Source organism: Pelmatolapia mariae, linkage group LG9, assembly GCF_036321145.2.
Source record: "Pelmatolapia mariae isolate MD_Pm_ZW linkage group LG9, Pm_UMD_F_2, whole genome shotgun sequence".
Classification (NCBI taxonomy): Eukaryota; Metazoa; Chordata; class Actinopteri; order Cichliformes; family Cichlidae; genus Pelmatolapia; species Pelmatolapia mariae.
In genome coordinates, this window is record NC_086235.1 from 20318885 (window position 1) to 20335571 (window position 16687).

The 16687-nt window shown below is 42.4% G+C and overlaps 1 protein-coding gene across 2 annotated transcripts; it reads right to left on the reverse strand.

Moving 5' to 3' along the window:
• Window positions 1-1174: 1174 nt before the first annotated feature.
• mybl1 (v-myb avian myeloblastosis viral oncogene homolog-like 1) lies at window positions 1175-9542 on the reverse strand. 2 transcript variants are annotated; one of them, XM_063483967.1, is made up of 16 exons: window positions 9499-9542; window positions 7041-7140; window positions 6764-6835; window positions 6549-6641; window positions 5629-5849; window positions 5349-5541; window positions 4707-4781; window positions 4299-4409; window positions 3299-3538; window positions 2814-3188; window positions 2582-2721; window positions 2384-2498; window positions 2184-2300; window positions 1990-2094; window positions 1646-1840; window positions 1175-1541 (listed from the first exon to the last, which is right to left on the reverse strand). In XM_063483967.1, the coding sequence occupies exons 1-16, from the start codon at window positions 9519-9521 to the stop codon at window positions 1416-1418; spliced, it is 2301 nt and encodes a 766-aa protein (XP_063340037.1). In that variant the 5' UTR covers window positions 9522-9542; the 3' UTR covers window positions 1175-1415. The 2 variants fall into 2 exon arrangements, with proteins under 2 accessions (XP_063340037.1, XP_063340036.1); XM_063483966.1 differs by having other exon boundaries at window positions 2814-3206.
• Between the last annotated feature and the right edge of the window lie 7145 nt (window positions 9543-16687).

Consider the following 16687-nt stretch of genomic DNA (forward strand, 5'->3'; position numbering starts at 1 on the left):
TATTTCCATCCTAAAAACTTCACATGGAGTCGGATTGGTATTCCTCCTTAACATAACACTGCTGTCACAAAAAACATGTAAGTGCATTTTTTTCTCATTTAAAAATCAATAGTAACATTACACACTCACCAGCCACTTTGTTAGGTACACCTTCCTAATATGGGATTAGACCCTCTTTTGGCTTCAGAACTGTCTTAATTCTTCATGGCGCAGATTCAACGAGGTGCTGGAAACTTTCCTGAGAGATTTTGATCCTTATTGACATGATAGCATCACATAGTTGCTGCAGATTTTCAGCTACATCCCAAAGGTGACTGGATCTGACGGGGTCTGTTGTCTGTGGATCCCATTTGAGTACAGGAAGGCAGGATGGATGCATGATTTCATGTTGTTTACTCCAAATTCTGACCCTACCATCTGAATATTGAGACTCGTCAGACCAGGCAAGATTTTTCCAATCTTTTTTTGTACAGTTTCAGGGAGCCTGTGTGAATTAAAGCCTCAGTTTCCTGTTATTAGCTGACAGGAGTGGCATCTGGTATGGTCTTCTGCTGCTGTAGCCCCTCAGCTACATCAGAGGTGCTCTTCTGCATATCTTGGTTATTTGAGTTACTTTTGCCTTCAGTCTGGCCATTTTTACCCATTTTGAATTTTGTATCTGTAAAACCTAGAGAAGGTAGTGATGGAAAATCCCAGCAGATCAGCAATTTCTGAGCACCAACAACCATGCTGTGTTCAGTCACTTAAATCACCTTTCTTCCTCACTCTGATGCTCAGTGTAAACTTCACATCATATGATCATCTTGACCATATGATATGCCTTGCGTTAATGAGTGGTCGAGCAGATATACCCAATAAAGTGGCCAGTGAATGAAGTCTGTACTGCGTCAGTTTACAACCCATGGCGTGATTTCATTGTACACGGGTGTCAGTAAAAAGCTACAAATGCTGCACATACGTGGTTTTTTTATCTGTTAACAGCAGTGGGGCAGTTTAGTAAAAACAGGCAGGAGGAGATAAACAATGAGTAGCGCTACATCTTATAATGTCTTTCATGTCTTTAAACAATATATTAATAATATACAACTCAGAAGCAGCCGCTGCTGGTGATACACACTATTTCTGCAGCCTACTCTATGTGCAGGTTGATTAAAAGAAAAAGCCTTTTTGTATGTGTACAAAACTGCTCATGACAGCTGGCAAAATCAAATGCAGGCCAAACAGAGAACACTTTGGGCAGTTACCTCAAAATGTGTTGAGAACAAAACCTCTGTGTGGACGTCACTGGCAGTGCACTTCTGCTTCAGAAGAAAAATAAAACAATTTGTCTTCACTGGATTGTCTCTTACATGATTCAGTGGAGGTTTTAGTTGTCGGACAGATGTAGTGCTGCCTGTGTAGTCGAGGGGACGGCTTTAAAGCACAAGCGCCCTTGAGACAGAGGTGGATGGTGGGTAGGGATTCAGGTACTGACGAGCCTGTTCTGTCATGATCAGTTGGTCCTGTGTCTTTCCATAAACCACTGCTTCCCACTCACTCACCTGCAGAGAAGGTGATCAGTGGTTACTGTGATTGTCTTTTTCTACCCTTTTCACAGCATTAACTACACATTGACATTAATGACAGTTGTTTTGTTTCGTCATACCTGTGCAGTGTTGTGTTTCGTTGCTTTGTTAGAAGTCGGAAGCTTCTTTGTCCGAGGGCTAGTAAAGTGTTGAGTATGAACGGCGACTCCTAATGAGAGCTCATCTTTCCCAGAAGTCACAGAATGGCCACACTCGTCTCTCTCGGAGATCGGAGAAACCAATGAAGAGCTTGTCAGTAGACCTTCATCTGACACCTGCAATATGGCATTCTTTGAATGGTGTGGGTTTTAAGAAAGCAGTAGATTAGAAGTAACAGTAATTACATGGTATTTATAAAAATACTTTTACTTGGAAAGGGCTCCAGGACCTGAAGCTGATTTGAAGTATGGTCAGAGAGGCTTACCTGTGCATCGCCGAGCTGGTCTTGGAAAAGTTGAGTATTAATGCTTTCTTTGCCCCAAGGGTCCAGGACAAGAGACTTGCGCACTTTTCTAGCTGGGCCATCCATCTAATTTTGAAGCATCGAAATGAAATAAAATTATTTCTTAGTTTTTTGATGAGGTGTTGAGGTCATAAAGGTTGTATTTCGTGACTTACGTTATGTTTCCACACTCTGTAATCTGGCTGTAAGTCTGCTCTGTTGAAGATGTCTGTTCCTGTCTCTTGCTTTAGAACTTCTCGAATGTCTTCTTCGAGAAAGGCCAAAGGCTGTGGCTGCAAAACAAAAATGGATGAGTATAACCACAAAAAAGGCAGCAATATGTTCACCTGCTTGCACCAGAATTTGGCTAATTTACCTCTCTCTTTAGTGGCCCGTGCATTTTCTCCTGGGCAGCCAAAGCATTTTTGAAAGGAGTGGGTGTCCTCGGAGTTGGAGTCATGACTGTTTTGCAGAATTTAGGAGTCCTGGAACTACAGATTTGTAATTGTGATTACACTAGTTTTCTGCAAGCAAAAAGATCTTCTGATATACTGCTTACAGCCGATTCATTTACCCATCATTCTCTTTCTGGTGTTTAGGTGTGGTATCTTTTTGAAGGGGTGTGTTGAGCAGACACCTCTGACCGCACACAGGAGTTGAGGTGAGGGCGGGGTTTTCCAGATTGAGATGCTCTGGCACTGATATGTTGCAGAACTGAGGAGAATGAAGACATGGCATATTAGTCAAATCACTGCATCAGCTGTAATGGGAAGATGTTCTCTGAAGTAAATTATTAAGATAATTACTCGTGACGGGGTAAATGGCTGTGTCTTTATAGGTGTTTTCTTGGGAGAATTTGAAATATTTTCCAAGAAGGAAGAGCAAGTCTTGTCACACAAAGGAGATGGTTCCCCCCTCTCTCTTCTCCTCTTCCTCCCAGTGGAAGCCTGGGTGGGTTTGGATGAGTTAATGGGAGTCAGGGATGTAAGACCTCCCACACCAAATGGAGCACAGTTCCTGTCTTGGCCTAAGTCGGTAGTGGCAGCGTTGACTGGGTAATTCACTGAATTGTACATGGTGCTCTCTTGCAAGATAGTGCTATAGGCTGCCTGGTTGTGCCTGGACGGCGTCGCCATCTCTGACAAATCAAAACTGGCCACTTCGTTCCATCCGACAGGATCCTGCAGAGCAAAACACATCTACAGTAGATCTTTAATACATTCACAATATTTGGCCAACAAATTTACACAGAGTTATGTTTGTTCTGTGTTCATCTCCATCTGTTACTCACTGAATCAATAAGCTCCATGGTCTCTGCAAATTCTGGTATGGTCTGCAGGGTGGACAGCACTGTGCTGGCCTCTACAGCCAGGAACTTGCTGGGCGAGACAGGAAGCGGTGCTGGAGCTCCCTGCGGGATCTCAGGGCCCTTCCAGGGTCTTCTCTCTGCTTGTTCTTCCAGGCTACTGCTACTTGTGGTTAACGTGTCATCTGACACACTGTCTGGCCATGCTGGGTACTGCTCCAAACTCTGAGATAGAGGGCAGCAGGGGACGGGTGGGGGTTAAAGACACTGCTGTTAGATCTTTGGCTCATGCGGCAGGATGGTGTCTGATTTGATGGGTTTGGCAGATGTGGTGTAAAATTCTTGGTAATTTGCATGAGTTTGGAAACTATGTGTAGGAAATGGTGGGAAAAAATTGTACAGTATAAAGTCGCTCACTGGAAAGAATGAATGTGAATGAAGTATGAAAACAATGTCAGTGCAGACAGAATAGAGACTGAGAATGCTTTAGTCAGAACCAAACTGCGGGCTAAGTGTGGGTATGGTAGGATGGCAGGGAGTGAGGGCTGGAGGGGATGAGGGGGCGGGATCAAGTTTAAAACTAAAATAATGGGCGAGGTGAGGGGTGGGTGCTAGGGGGACTACCAAGCACAGCTTCAGGCCAGTCTGAGTAAGTGGCAAGAAGGGGAAAGTAGTTACTATTGCAACACTACAGCAAACAGGCTACAAACATGCCCCCCATTCTTGTTTTAGAATATATACACTGCAAAAAGTTCATTAATGAAGGCCAGTTAGAATCAAATGCCAGGACATTGGACTTAAATAAGCTTTTCGATATCAATATATTGTTTTTTCAGATTATGTAACTTGCTGTTTATTTCACTTTGATGTGAAGACATATTTAATATAAATATGAGCCTTTTTACAGTGTATGTACTGTAAGCTATTAACACACGCAGGCTATGCTGACTAAGAATGCTAACACACATTCAGTGTGTGTTCTTACACATGAACCTCTGCACTGCACTTGTTGGTGGACTTCACTCTCTGCTGACATAAGCAGCAGTTCAAGCTCCTTAATTCTTTGCTCTCTGTCAGGATCATCCAGGCAGGATGGCTGGAATAAACAAACATCACGGAGGAAGAGGAGGCGAAAGGAAAAGAGGAAAGAGTTACGAGAGTTAAGAAAATCAGGAAAACAAGACATAAACATAAAAACACTGCAACAACAGCACTGACATCGCACACCCTTTCAGCTGTATTTTGTGTTAGGAGAAAAAACAGGACATTCAAGTTTTTGATTTGAGCTCCAGAGTTAGCAATCACAAGTACAACTACAGAAAGACCAGAAAATAAAGAATGTCAGACGTTTTCCCCACTAGCATGCAAAGAAACCTCATAAACAAAGACTCACTGATATGAAGCTTGAATTTTCAGAAAGACTGTCCATCATGTGCCCACCATGAGGCTCAAATGGAAAACCACCCATCTGCAAACAGAGCATTACACTTAGCTCAAATCAATTGTATCTATATAGCGCCAAATCACAACAGCAGTCACCTCATTGTGCTTTATATTGTAAGGTAAAGATCATAATAATACAGAGAAAACACAAACATTCACACGTCTCTTTATGAGCAAGCACTTGGCAACAGTGGGAAGGAAAAACTCCTTTTTAACAGGAAGAAACAACCTGCAGCAGCCTAAGTCTTTTTCAGCATAACTAAGGGAGGATTCAGGGTCACCTGATCCAGACCTAACAATATGCTTTATCAAAAAGGAAAGTTTTAAGACTGATTTTAAAAGTAGAGATGTCTGTCTGCCGAATCCAAACTGGGAGCTGGTTCCACAGGAAAGGGGCCTGAAAGCTGAAGGCTCTGTCTCTCATTCTACTTTTAAATATCACAAGCCCACAGTCTGAGAATGAAGAGATCGATTGGGGTGATACGGTACTATGAGATTTTTACAATTAAATGGGCCCTGATTATAGATGTTGTATTTGAGGAGAAGGATGTTTTAAGTAAGAGGACAAATGAAACAAAGACTGAGGATGGACCTGGTTTGATGCTGTCATAGCCACAGGGCTGCGGTCACAGTGCTGGGGCTCTGTTGGAGTTGCAGGACACTGCCTGTTGTGGCGTCTCTTCCCATTAGCAGAGGAAGTCTTGCAGCCATCTTGCAGGTACCCCTCATGCTCCACTTTTCTCTTCATGGTGGAATTCCAGTGGTTCTTGATGGAGTTGTCCGTTCTGTTAGGGGATAGCATTGCTAGTTTGACTCACTTACATTACTTAGACAGGAAGCAGAAACAGACAGTGTGTGACGAACTACACTACCGTCCAGGAAGAAGCTTAGAGATCTCAGCCCAGCGGTTGCCAAGGCGTTTGTGGGCTTCATAGATGATTCGATCCTCTTCCTGAGTCCATGAAGACTTCTTAACTTCTGGGTTGAGGTGGTTGTGCCAGCGTTCACGGCACTGCTTTCCGATTCTTCCCTGGAGGTGCTTCGCAATCACTGACCAGCGCTTGGGACCATATTTATGTACGAGGTCAATAACCTGCATAAACACCACCACATGGAGGATATTCAGTAGAAGCACAAGTAAATAAATTCATGAATTTATGAATGAATGGGGTAGGGCCCTAATTAATTCTGCCAGACTATAAACTTGTTCAAAGAGCAGATTTCTAAGAGAAGCAGTGCTGTTTAGAAACCTTCACTATAGCAACAGCAGAGCTTGTTTGGCTCTTTCCATCGAGGCTGAGAAATGTTGTGATGTCACTTTTGGCAGGCTAAGCTATAATTGTAAGATCTGTGTTTTTGTTACGATTCCAACATTTCGGAGGAATGAGACACCATTCATGACATTCTTGAACAACAGTGATCCATTTAAGGAATGCATCGCTGGTCTAACAGCAGGAAAAGGTCTTCAAGCTTTGCTTTGTAGGAAAAAAACTAATAAAAAAAGCGGCTGGCTGCTAAACCTCTTACTTGGAGAGACTGTTTTATTACGAATGACGTAGTGGAGCATTTACTTTAGAAAAAAAAGAAAAAAAAACTTCTTGGCGGGAAGTAAGCATGCACATGTGCACAGCCTTGTTATTCTGAAGCTAAAGGGTACATTACATATTGTGGCACTTGTCTTTGTATTGTGTTTTCAACCTGTCTAAACTGCTCTCTCCCCTCTCTGCCATATCATTTACCCATTTTGTCACCAATGTTTCTGCACAAAATAGGAACTCAGAGCTCGTCTTACCTTTTGATCCTCCTCCTTTGTCCATGGTCCTTTCACTAGCTCTGGATTGAGCACCTTCTGCCAGCGGTGCTGACACTGGCCATCTGTCCTCCCCTGTGATAGAGATACACAAAGAGCAACACCTCATTACAGTAGTAACTGAAAGAGATAAACCAATATGGTGTAAAGTAGTAACATTTTTGTTCAATGAAATTACACAATCCAAATGCGCTTACTGGAAAAAGGGCAGCTATTAATTTCCAGGAGTCTGTTCCGTGCTGCTCAACAAGCTTTTTCAGCTTTTCATCCTGAAGAAAAAAAGAGATGGAATAGAAGCAAATGATACAGAGCGCATGTAAGGCGTCTTGTACAGCATTTTCACATAAACACTGTTATACAGTTACCCTTAAAGACGTTTGCAAGGAGGTAAAAGCAGAGCATAACATGCAATGCCTTAAGTTAAATGTTTCCAACAAATTCCCAGCTCAGATGTCAGATCTCTGATAAACTTACCTCGTCTCGTGACCACTTTACTTTGCACAGTGTCTTTTTATCTTTGCTCTTCTCTTTACTCTCTGGATCTGTGGACTGCAGCTCTTCATCCTCATCATTGCTAAAATATACAAGGCAGTAAAAGAAGAGCACATTTAGACCACAAATGGAGCCCAAGACTGAGGTATGAGGTCAGTGCCTGTAAGCTAATATATTAGACATCAATACATGGACACCAAAGCTGTAAAAAGAAATTACTTGGGAATGGTGTAAGAAGCTTAACTATTACTACAGGATGAAGGCTCAGTGTAATTAAACAGTCTTGTGACCAAGTAGATTTGCCTACTCTTTGCTTTAACTTCATCTGAAAGAAATATAATCCCTGTTAAAAGAATTAGACTTTAGCAGTGAGTTATGCCAAGCTTTTTAGGGGCAGGATTGAGAAAAAGCAGCAGCATGTACCAAAAGCTGACCACAACTCTTTTAATGTCACAGCAAAATAAATAAACAAATACATTAATAAAAGACAAATAAAAGCAAAACTAAAAGCATCAGTGGCCAATAAACAAGCCTTTGACACATCATATCAAAACTGAAAGCAACATGTTCTTCACCAAACGATATCAGATTGGAAATGTGTTGCACAGCACTGACTCTGGACATTTTAGCTAACCAAACAAATGAATCAATGAGTTAGTTGATGCGGGGATCTCAGTGTGAGTGTAGGTCACAGGTCTTGAAGATGTAAAGACAGAAATAACATGTCAATTACAATTATGCACAATAAAGAACACAAAATAGAACTACTGATAATACAAAATGTCAGCACACTGCATTTTAACTTTTTTGCATGCAAAAACCTGCTGCTGGGCACTAAAGTCTTTGCAGTACTGGAGCAGACTTTAATAAATGGAGGAGAAATTAAATTCCTGAACAGCCAGGGTTGTTGCCCTGTAGGAGACCTCTACAACCACACATGCACACACAGGGGGGTGGGGAGTGCTCTCTTGAGGTCTTGTATGAAAATGTGGATGAAAGGTCTTCCTTAGAGTGGAAACTTTAGTATACCAGTTGAATTTTGGTGTGGCCTGATTACCTCACAAGAGGCAAGAGAAGTTTGCTGAAAAGGAAGGAGGGGCCTAAGGTGACTGGAGGAAAGGAGGGGTCTGCATCAACAGGCTCTTTCACTACCAGAGCTGTATAAGAGTGTGTGTGTGTGTGTGTGTGTGTGTGTGTGTGTGTGTGTGTGTCTTGATGAGGTGGAAGAGGTGTACTGGGGTGTGGTTAGGGGACTGGCAAAGCCCTAACGGTCCAGTTCAAAAAAGTTCTAAAAAAGGGGGTATACTTGCATAACCTCCTGGCATTTACTCATTTATTCACTTTGAAACTGAAGAATATAAAACTATAATGTCTAGGTGGCAAGTAAAAGAAGCACCATATTTATATTCAGTGTTTAATCCATTAGGAATACATCACCAGTCATAAGCAATGAATATGAAATAATAACTCTGAGTTGTTCTAATTGGATAGAGGATTTTCTCTCAAATAAAATGTAACAAGCGTCACCAAATAGTATACTGATCTACATCCAGTGTTCAAACAATCATGCTGCTGTTGAAGTTTATCCATATCTTAGAACATAATGAAAAATGCCCTTTACAGAGGCTAACAGACCAAGGTTACAATTTTAAGGTTTCCTATTTTCCAAAGTCTAAAGGTACCAGTCCAAACGATGCACGGGGCAGTACTATACTGTTCAAATATTCATACTTATTGGGATGGACTGAGAAAATGTGTAGTACTTTTAGCTTAAGCGATGACTATAATGTCTGATTAACAAAACTGATTGACATGAATAATTTTCAAACTAATTAACCCACATTTTTCACATGTTATACTTATACAGTCTAGAAGCTTTTTCTTTCATTGCCAGAAACCCAAGAGACTTAATGCAAAATTCTGTAATGTATAATTACAGGACACATGCTATCTGATGTGGAGTTTTTTAGTCTGTGGTTGTTTTTATTTTAAATATTCAGAGCGGAAAAGTGAATCTGAGCAGTAAAGATACATTAATCTGGCTGATTTGTCATTGTCTAGTAATGGGTTTTCAAGGATGATGCTGTTACATAACAGCTGTGTGAAACTGGCTGCCCGCCTCACATTCACAGAACATTATTTTGAATGCGAAACTTTCAGAAGCATTGCCACCCATTCAAATTAATGCACGTTTCAGGTTGTTTAAGCTATATCTGAAACGTGGATTTTACACTGTCTATACTTTTCATCGGGGTATGTTATTAACTATAGGTGCTATTCATTAACTACTTATTCATAAATCCCATAGGCAGACCTTAATACAGTGCAAGTGTGCAGGTGCACTTGCAGTATAAGCTGTTTATATGAGGCACGTCGTATTAACTGTACACAGGTGCATTGTGTCACGGGAACTGAATAATGAAACACTGCTGGCACCCACCTGCGTGATTTCACGTTGTCCATGACAGCTGGTAGGAGGACTGAAATTCTTCGTAGATGAACCTGTGCTTGGCAGCTCCCTAAAATCCCTCTTTAATAGATGTGTATCCATAGAAAGCGTTGACAGTCATTGCAGGTTTCTTCGGGATCTGGCTAGCAGCGAGCTAACTAAACGCACAGTTTATAACATATACTTTCTCCGTACAAGTCATATTCACATCTTCCCAGAGAAAGGCGTTGCTATGTCCTCTTCAGATAAAGGATGTCTTCAAATGCGGACTCGTAACATAAAAACTCGCTATGAAACTGAAGGTGGGCTACTTTCATTACTCACCGTCCGGGCTGTTTCTATCATAATCTTTCTCTTCTGTACTTCTGTTTGGCGTTATGATTTTTGTCCATCCCGCCGATTCTCGCGCCCAGCCCTCTGCACAGGCGGCCTCGCCCCCGATTGGTCAGAAACGGGGCCGTGACGAGAGGAGTCGGTTCTCGAAACTGATAGGTCAAAAACAAGGACACACTCGCAAGTGATTGGTTAAAAATTTGCAAGCAGTTCTTTCATTGGTTGAGAATCTCAGGAGGTGGGTGTTATAGCAGACAACAGTATTGTCACCTCTTTCAGTAGAATGGATCTTTTCATTATGACTGTGGTGGCTCAAAGTGGGTTTCGGGACTTTCTGGGGGCCCTTTGGGGACTTTCAGAGGGTTCTGAGGCACGCAGCGCGAAAAATCGCACAATGAAAGCGCAAAAGGCTGCATCATCTGCACCTTTGTGCCATCGTATACCTTCAGGTGATTGCATTTGCACTGATGTGATGCATTACTATGGTATATTTATTATTATAATTTGCATCTTATATAAGGGGAGCAGCAAAACAGTACCATAAAAAATTTGCTTTCCACGAGCAGCTCTAAAAACTGTGTTTTGCTGGCATCTTGTGGACAAAACTTAGGATATCGACATACTGCTTGCAGATTTCACTCATATAAAATATAATTAACCTCTTCATATGGGGTTTATTTCAGTGATATGACAACAGTGACATTTCTATGTTTGTACAATATGAAAATATTACAACATTTACTGTCACTACCCATCCGCAGTCCCATACATACTGGGGTTTTTTATTCATTAAGTATGAAATTTCTATGTAATGTTTTTTAAATAAGTACAGTGTAAAATATTACTTTTAGAAAGAGAATGTGCTCAAATGAAATTTGCTTGGTACCAGGCACATTTTCCTTAAATATGACTTATTTGAATAAATAACACTTTGATTTTAAATATTTTAGCTGCATTTTATTCAGAATTATTGCTTCGTATTTACTGAGGGTGAGGAATCATTATTTGGCTCTACCAATTTTTCATATCAGCTCTGAAAATATGGTGTTCTGGCTGTAATGTTGCTCTTTACTAGGCTTATTCTGATTTTTACTTTTGCAGTACAAAAAATATTCCGCCTTGGTTTTCAGCTACAAAGAAAGAGAAGAGTTTAAAACATACTTTTTAAACATATTTATCAATTATTTATATTTAGCAACACAGAGACGCTGCCTCGGGAGATTTTCAGTCAAAACGTAACTGTCCAAAGGGTTCCTTTGTCTCCACCTAGTGGCTAGTAGTATTTACTGCAAACCAGATTACCCATGAATACAGTTATTACCGACTTTCGTCGCAAACATGCACTTCCATTATAATCAGCATTTGTTTTAGTTTCCCATTTCCCATCTTCTCTGGCCTGGAAGCTTCATATTCAACATCCTTTGTCCATTATGCCGTTTAAAGAGACATAACTTACATTCTTTTCTCTCAGCAGTCGGATTTTCCTCTATTCTCTTAATGATCATCACTATACCCCAGCATGCCTTTTTTTTATAGATCATCTATTTATCATCTACTTTTCTGACCCTCTCTCAGATCTAAATTCTGCTTCGATCTGTATTATATGTATAGTTGTTGTACTGTACTTGTTGCAGTATCTGGATTTTCTGAAGATTTCAATTACAAAAGTGGACTTCCAATGATAAGCATGATGAATAAGCATGTGAGACGCAAAGGACATACTTATTTGAAACGTAATATAACACAAGACCTAAAAACATATTGCTTCACCTCCAATGCAACAATGCAAGTCCTTAAGGTATATTTATGTCAAAAAAAGATCAGCAAGATGAGGCAAAAAAAAAAAAGTGAAAAAGTGAAATCAGTAAAATTAAAATTAGGTAGCAGATTTAAGTGTAAGCATGAATATATATATATATACATAAATATACATACATATACATACATACATATACATACATATACATACATATATATACATACATATACATACATATATATACATATATATATATACATATATATGTATACATATATATATATATATATATATATATATATATATATATATATATATATATATATATATATATATATATATATATATATATATATATATATATATATAGGCTAGACCCCCTATGCTAAGCGAGCCTACCGCAGACATGAGCGAGACAGATAAATATGAAGGCATGCCGGCTCGGACGTCGCCCGGATCAACAAGGTCCGCGTCAGGTGTTGAGGAACCAGGGCACCCTGACGGCAAGTGGGCTACTGGAACAAGAAGGCATCGGTGGGCAAGAGACGAAAACAGGGCGTTGTTGGAATGCTACTACACAAGTAACCCTGGCGGAAGGGGTTACATGAATAGGATGAGGGACCTATGGATTCTTCGATACCCAACATCCACAATGACGGCGAAACAACTAGTAGCTCAGTGTTCCAACATTCGAAAGAAGGGACTGCTCTCACAGCTAGAGATTGACGAGGTACAACATAAATGCAAGGAGGAGTCAGGACGCCAGGTCAGGGGGGAGATATCATCACCCCCACCCGAGATTGGGTACATAGCCCCAAGTGCGATAGGAGAAGGATCGTTGAGTGCGAGAGGAACTGACCTGAAAGATAGGATCATGGCCAATCTTGAAACCTGGATCCCCCGTAGCCGGTTACCAAGATTACGTGAAGTACCCTCAGAAGATCTGCTAGATGATGTTAATGCAGCACTACGGATGATACCTACAACCACGATTACCGACACTAACAAGCTGATCTACAATACGGCAGCAGTGATCAGTGAGATGCTTGGCTACAAGTTGAACAGCCACAAGGGGCAGTACCCTCCATGGAGAAGGAGGCTAGAGGGCAAGATCAAAGTTGCAGAAAGGCGCGACAAAGAAGGTGCATAAGAAATACAGCAAGCTGTCCATACCTGAGGCCTTTAAACTGCCAAGCAAAGACTCACAGCCTTGGCCAGCCGCTTGAGAAGGTACACCAGAGAGATAGAAGGCAGGAGAATAAACCAGCTGTTCTCCACAGAACCAGCAAAGGTGTACTCTCAGTGGCAAGGGAACAATAAGAGAACAGCACCACCAAGGCTGGAGATGGAGCAATACTGGAAGAGCATATGGGAGAAGGATGCAGGTCAGGGGGGAGATATCATCACCCCCACCCGAGATTGGGTACATAGCCCCAAGTGCGATAGGAGAAGGATCGCACTTGGGGCGATCCACTAGCTCAGTGGCTAGTGGATCTGAGGGCAGACCATAGCGACCTCTCTGAACAGGGTCCAGTAACCATCACAGTCGCAGACATCCAAGAAAGGGTCTCCAGTATGAAGAGTTGGACAGCACCAGGGCCCGACATGGTTCACGCCTACTGGCTGAAGAAGCTGACTGCACTCCACGAGCGCCTGGCAGCACAAATGAACCAGCTGCTAGTTAACGAGAGACACCCGGAATGGCTAACCGAAGGTCGGACGGTCCTGATCCCCAAGGACCCCAAGAAGGGACCGGTCCCATCCAACTACCGACCAATAACCTGCCTCAGTACTACATGGAAGCTCCTGTCAGGCATCATATCGGCTAAGATGAACAGGCACATGGGTCAATACATGAGCGGGGCACAGAAAGGGATTGGCAAGAATACCAGAGGCGCAAAACACCAGCTACTGGTAGACAGAACAGTCAGCCGAGACTGCAAGACCAGACTGACCAACCTGTGCACTGCCTGGATTGATTACAAGAAGGCCTATGACTCAATGCCCCACAGCTGGATACTGGAATGCCTAGAATTGTACAAGATCAACAGGACCCTAAGAGCCTTCATCAGGAACTCAATGGGGATGTGGAGTACAACACTAGAGGCCAACTCCAAGCCCATAGCACAAGTCACCATCAAGTGCGGGATCTACCAAGGAGATGCTCTGTTCCCACTGCTGTTCTGCATAGGCCTGAACCCCCTCAGTGAGATCATTAACAAGACTGGCTACGGATACCGACTACGAAACGGAGCGGTTGTCAGCCACTTCCTGTACATGGATGACATCAAGCTGTATGCCAAGAGTGAACGAGACATCGATTCACTGATACACACTACCAGGCTATACAGCAATGACATTGGAATGTCATTCGGACTGGAGAAGTGTAGTCGGATGGTGACAAAGAGAGGGAAGGTAGTCAGAACTGAGGGGATTGAACTATCAGAAGGCAACATTGCAGACATAGAGGACAGTTACAAGTACCTGGGGATCCCGCGAATGGGAACCATGAAGAGGCCGCTAGGAAAGTTGCAACCACCAAGTACCTGCAGAGGGTCAGGCAAGTCCTGAGGAGTCAGCTGAACGGTAAGAACAAGATCCGGGCCATCAACACCTACGCCCTGCCCGTGATCAGGTACCCTGCTGGGGTAATAGGCTGGCCAAAGGAGGAGATAGAAGCCACTGACATAAAGACAAGAAAGCTCCTGACCATGCATGGAGGGTTTCACCCCAAGTCCAGCACCCTGAGGCTGTACGCTAAGCAGAAGGAAGGGGGCCGGGGACTGGTGAGTGTCAGCACCACAGTCCAGGATGAGACAAGAAACATCCACGAATACATCACGAAGATGGCCCAAACTGACAGCATGCTCAGTGAATACCTCAGGCAGCAGAAACCCAAGAAAGAGGAGGAAGGCGAGGAACCATCATGGAAGGACAGGCCCCTGCACGGTATGTACCACCGGCAGATAGAGGAGGTGGCTGATATCCAGAAATCCTACCAGTGGCTGGACAAAGCTGGACTGAAAGACAGCACAGAGGCACTAATCATGGCAGCACAAGAACAAGCTCTGAGTACAAGATCCATAGAGGCTGGGGTCTATCACACCAGGCAAGACCCCAGGTGCAGGCTGTGTAAAGATGCCCCAGAGACAATCCAGCACATAACAGCAGGGTGCAAGATGCTAGCAGGCAAGGCATACATGGAACGCCATAACCAAGTGGCCGGCATAGTGTACAGGAACATCTGTGCCGAGTATAACCTGGAAGTCCCGAGGTCAAAATGGGAGATGCCCCCAAGGGTGATGGAGAATGACCGAGCTAAGATCCTGTGGGACTTCCAGATACAGACGGACAAAATGGTGGTGGCTAACCAACCGGACATAGTGGTGGTAGACAAACAGAAGAAGACGGCTGTAGTGATCGATGTAGCGGTTCCGAATGACAGCAATATCAGGAAGAAGGAACACGAGAAGCTGGAGAAATACCAAGGGCTCAGAGAAGAGCTCGAGAGGATGTGGAGGGTGAAGGTAACGGTGGTCCCCGTGGTAATCGGAGCACTAGGTGCGGTGACTCCCAAGCTAGGCGAGTGGCTCCAGCAGATCCCGGGAACAACATCGGAGATCTCTGTCCAGAAGAGCGCAGTCCTGGGAACAGCTAAGATACTGCGCAGGACCCTCAAGCTCCCAGGCCTCTGGTAGAGGACCCGAGCTTGAAGGATAAACCGCCCACAGGGGCAAGATGGGTGTTTTTTATATAGATAGATAGATAGATAGATAGATAGATAGATAGATAGATAGATAGATAGATAGATAGATAGATAGATAGATAGATAGATAGATAGATAGATAGATAGATAGATAGATAGATATAAAGTACTAGTTAGTCAGTACAATAACTTAATAATTTTAAGATTGAGATCTCAAGTTGCAGTTACAGTTGAAAATATCACCCTGAACATGATGAAATGAATTTAACATTAGACAGCAGGTCAGAGGTGGCTTCAGTTTTCCTCAAGCTTATACTGTGGAGAAAAATGTCCAATTGTGTTCTTAAAGTCTCAGTCAGGGGCTTTAATTAGCAGTCACTGAGCAAGAGCAATCTTCATCATCCTCACTGCAGCAATTTTTCGTGTGACAAGTCAGGCAGGGAAGCCTTGCTACAGTACATTACAAAACAACACAGGAGTCAGAAACATGTTTCTATGTTTGACTTCATATTTGATTTCCAGGCTTGTTCTGTTCCGTGTGGGTTTTTTTGTGTAGTGTGTGCAGTGAGGCTGTAGCATACTTCTTGGCCCTGACCTCAGAAAACCACAGAGAGGCGTGGATCAGCCTGCTGCTGCTCTTCCTCACCAAGGTGCTAAAGATCAGTGATGAAATGACAGGAAGTCAAAACACCCACTGATGTTTTGTGAGTGACCTTTGTGCACACAGACAAGTCAGTCTGAGACAGTTACGTGTTACATGAACTTTTAGTATTTAAGAAACAAAATTAAACCAGCTGAAATAATTTTTTTAGTATTTTATATGTGTGCACATGTTCTGTTATGCAAACAGCAAAAACATAGTACAGAGGAGGAAAAACAAAACTGGTTTCCTGATTTGTAGATGTTAGGTTTTCTAAACTTATGTTGCAAAAGATTCTGCACAACTTTTTGTACAACACATCATCTGGCTTTCTAATCAGGATCAGTTAAGTTTTTGAACTTAATTTGAAATGCTGAATCGCTGAATTAGAGTTGCAGCTGCTAGCTGTTTAATGTTTATTAATTATCAGCCAGGACAACATCATAGGAACATTTTTATCATTTAATAACGAATGATATAAAATGTGTTTGTTCATCCACAAAATTTCACCATTACATTATAGACAGAAACAGTTGCTGTACACCTTCTTGCATCCATCCTCCTGTCACAGCCTGTGCTTTACAGAGTCTGGCGTCTCTGTAGCAACCGTGTCCACAGTGACATACTTATACCAGAGCAGAGCCAGACAAACTTTACTTCACTTCACTACCAGGCCTTCTGAAGATCCATCACACATTTGTTTAGGCAAATGGAACATTGGGAACATTTCTCCAAGTGGTGA

Excerpts from the sequence above, each read along its gene's own strand:
- mybl1 (XM_063483966.1), bottom strand. The coding sequence starts at position 9,521 with ATGGACAACGTGAAATCACGCAG. Across the intron at positions 2,499-2,581 it reads CACCAGAAAGAGAATGATGG|TTCCAGGACTCCTAAATTCT; the intron begins GTAAATGAATCG and ends ACAAATCTGTAG. Across the intron at positions 1,841-1,989 it reads ACCAGCTCGGCGATGCACAG|GTGTCAGATGAAGGTCTACT; the intron begins GTAAGCCTCTCT and ends GCCATATTGCAG.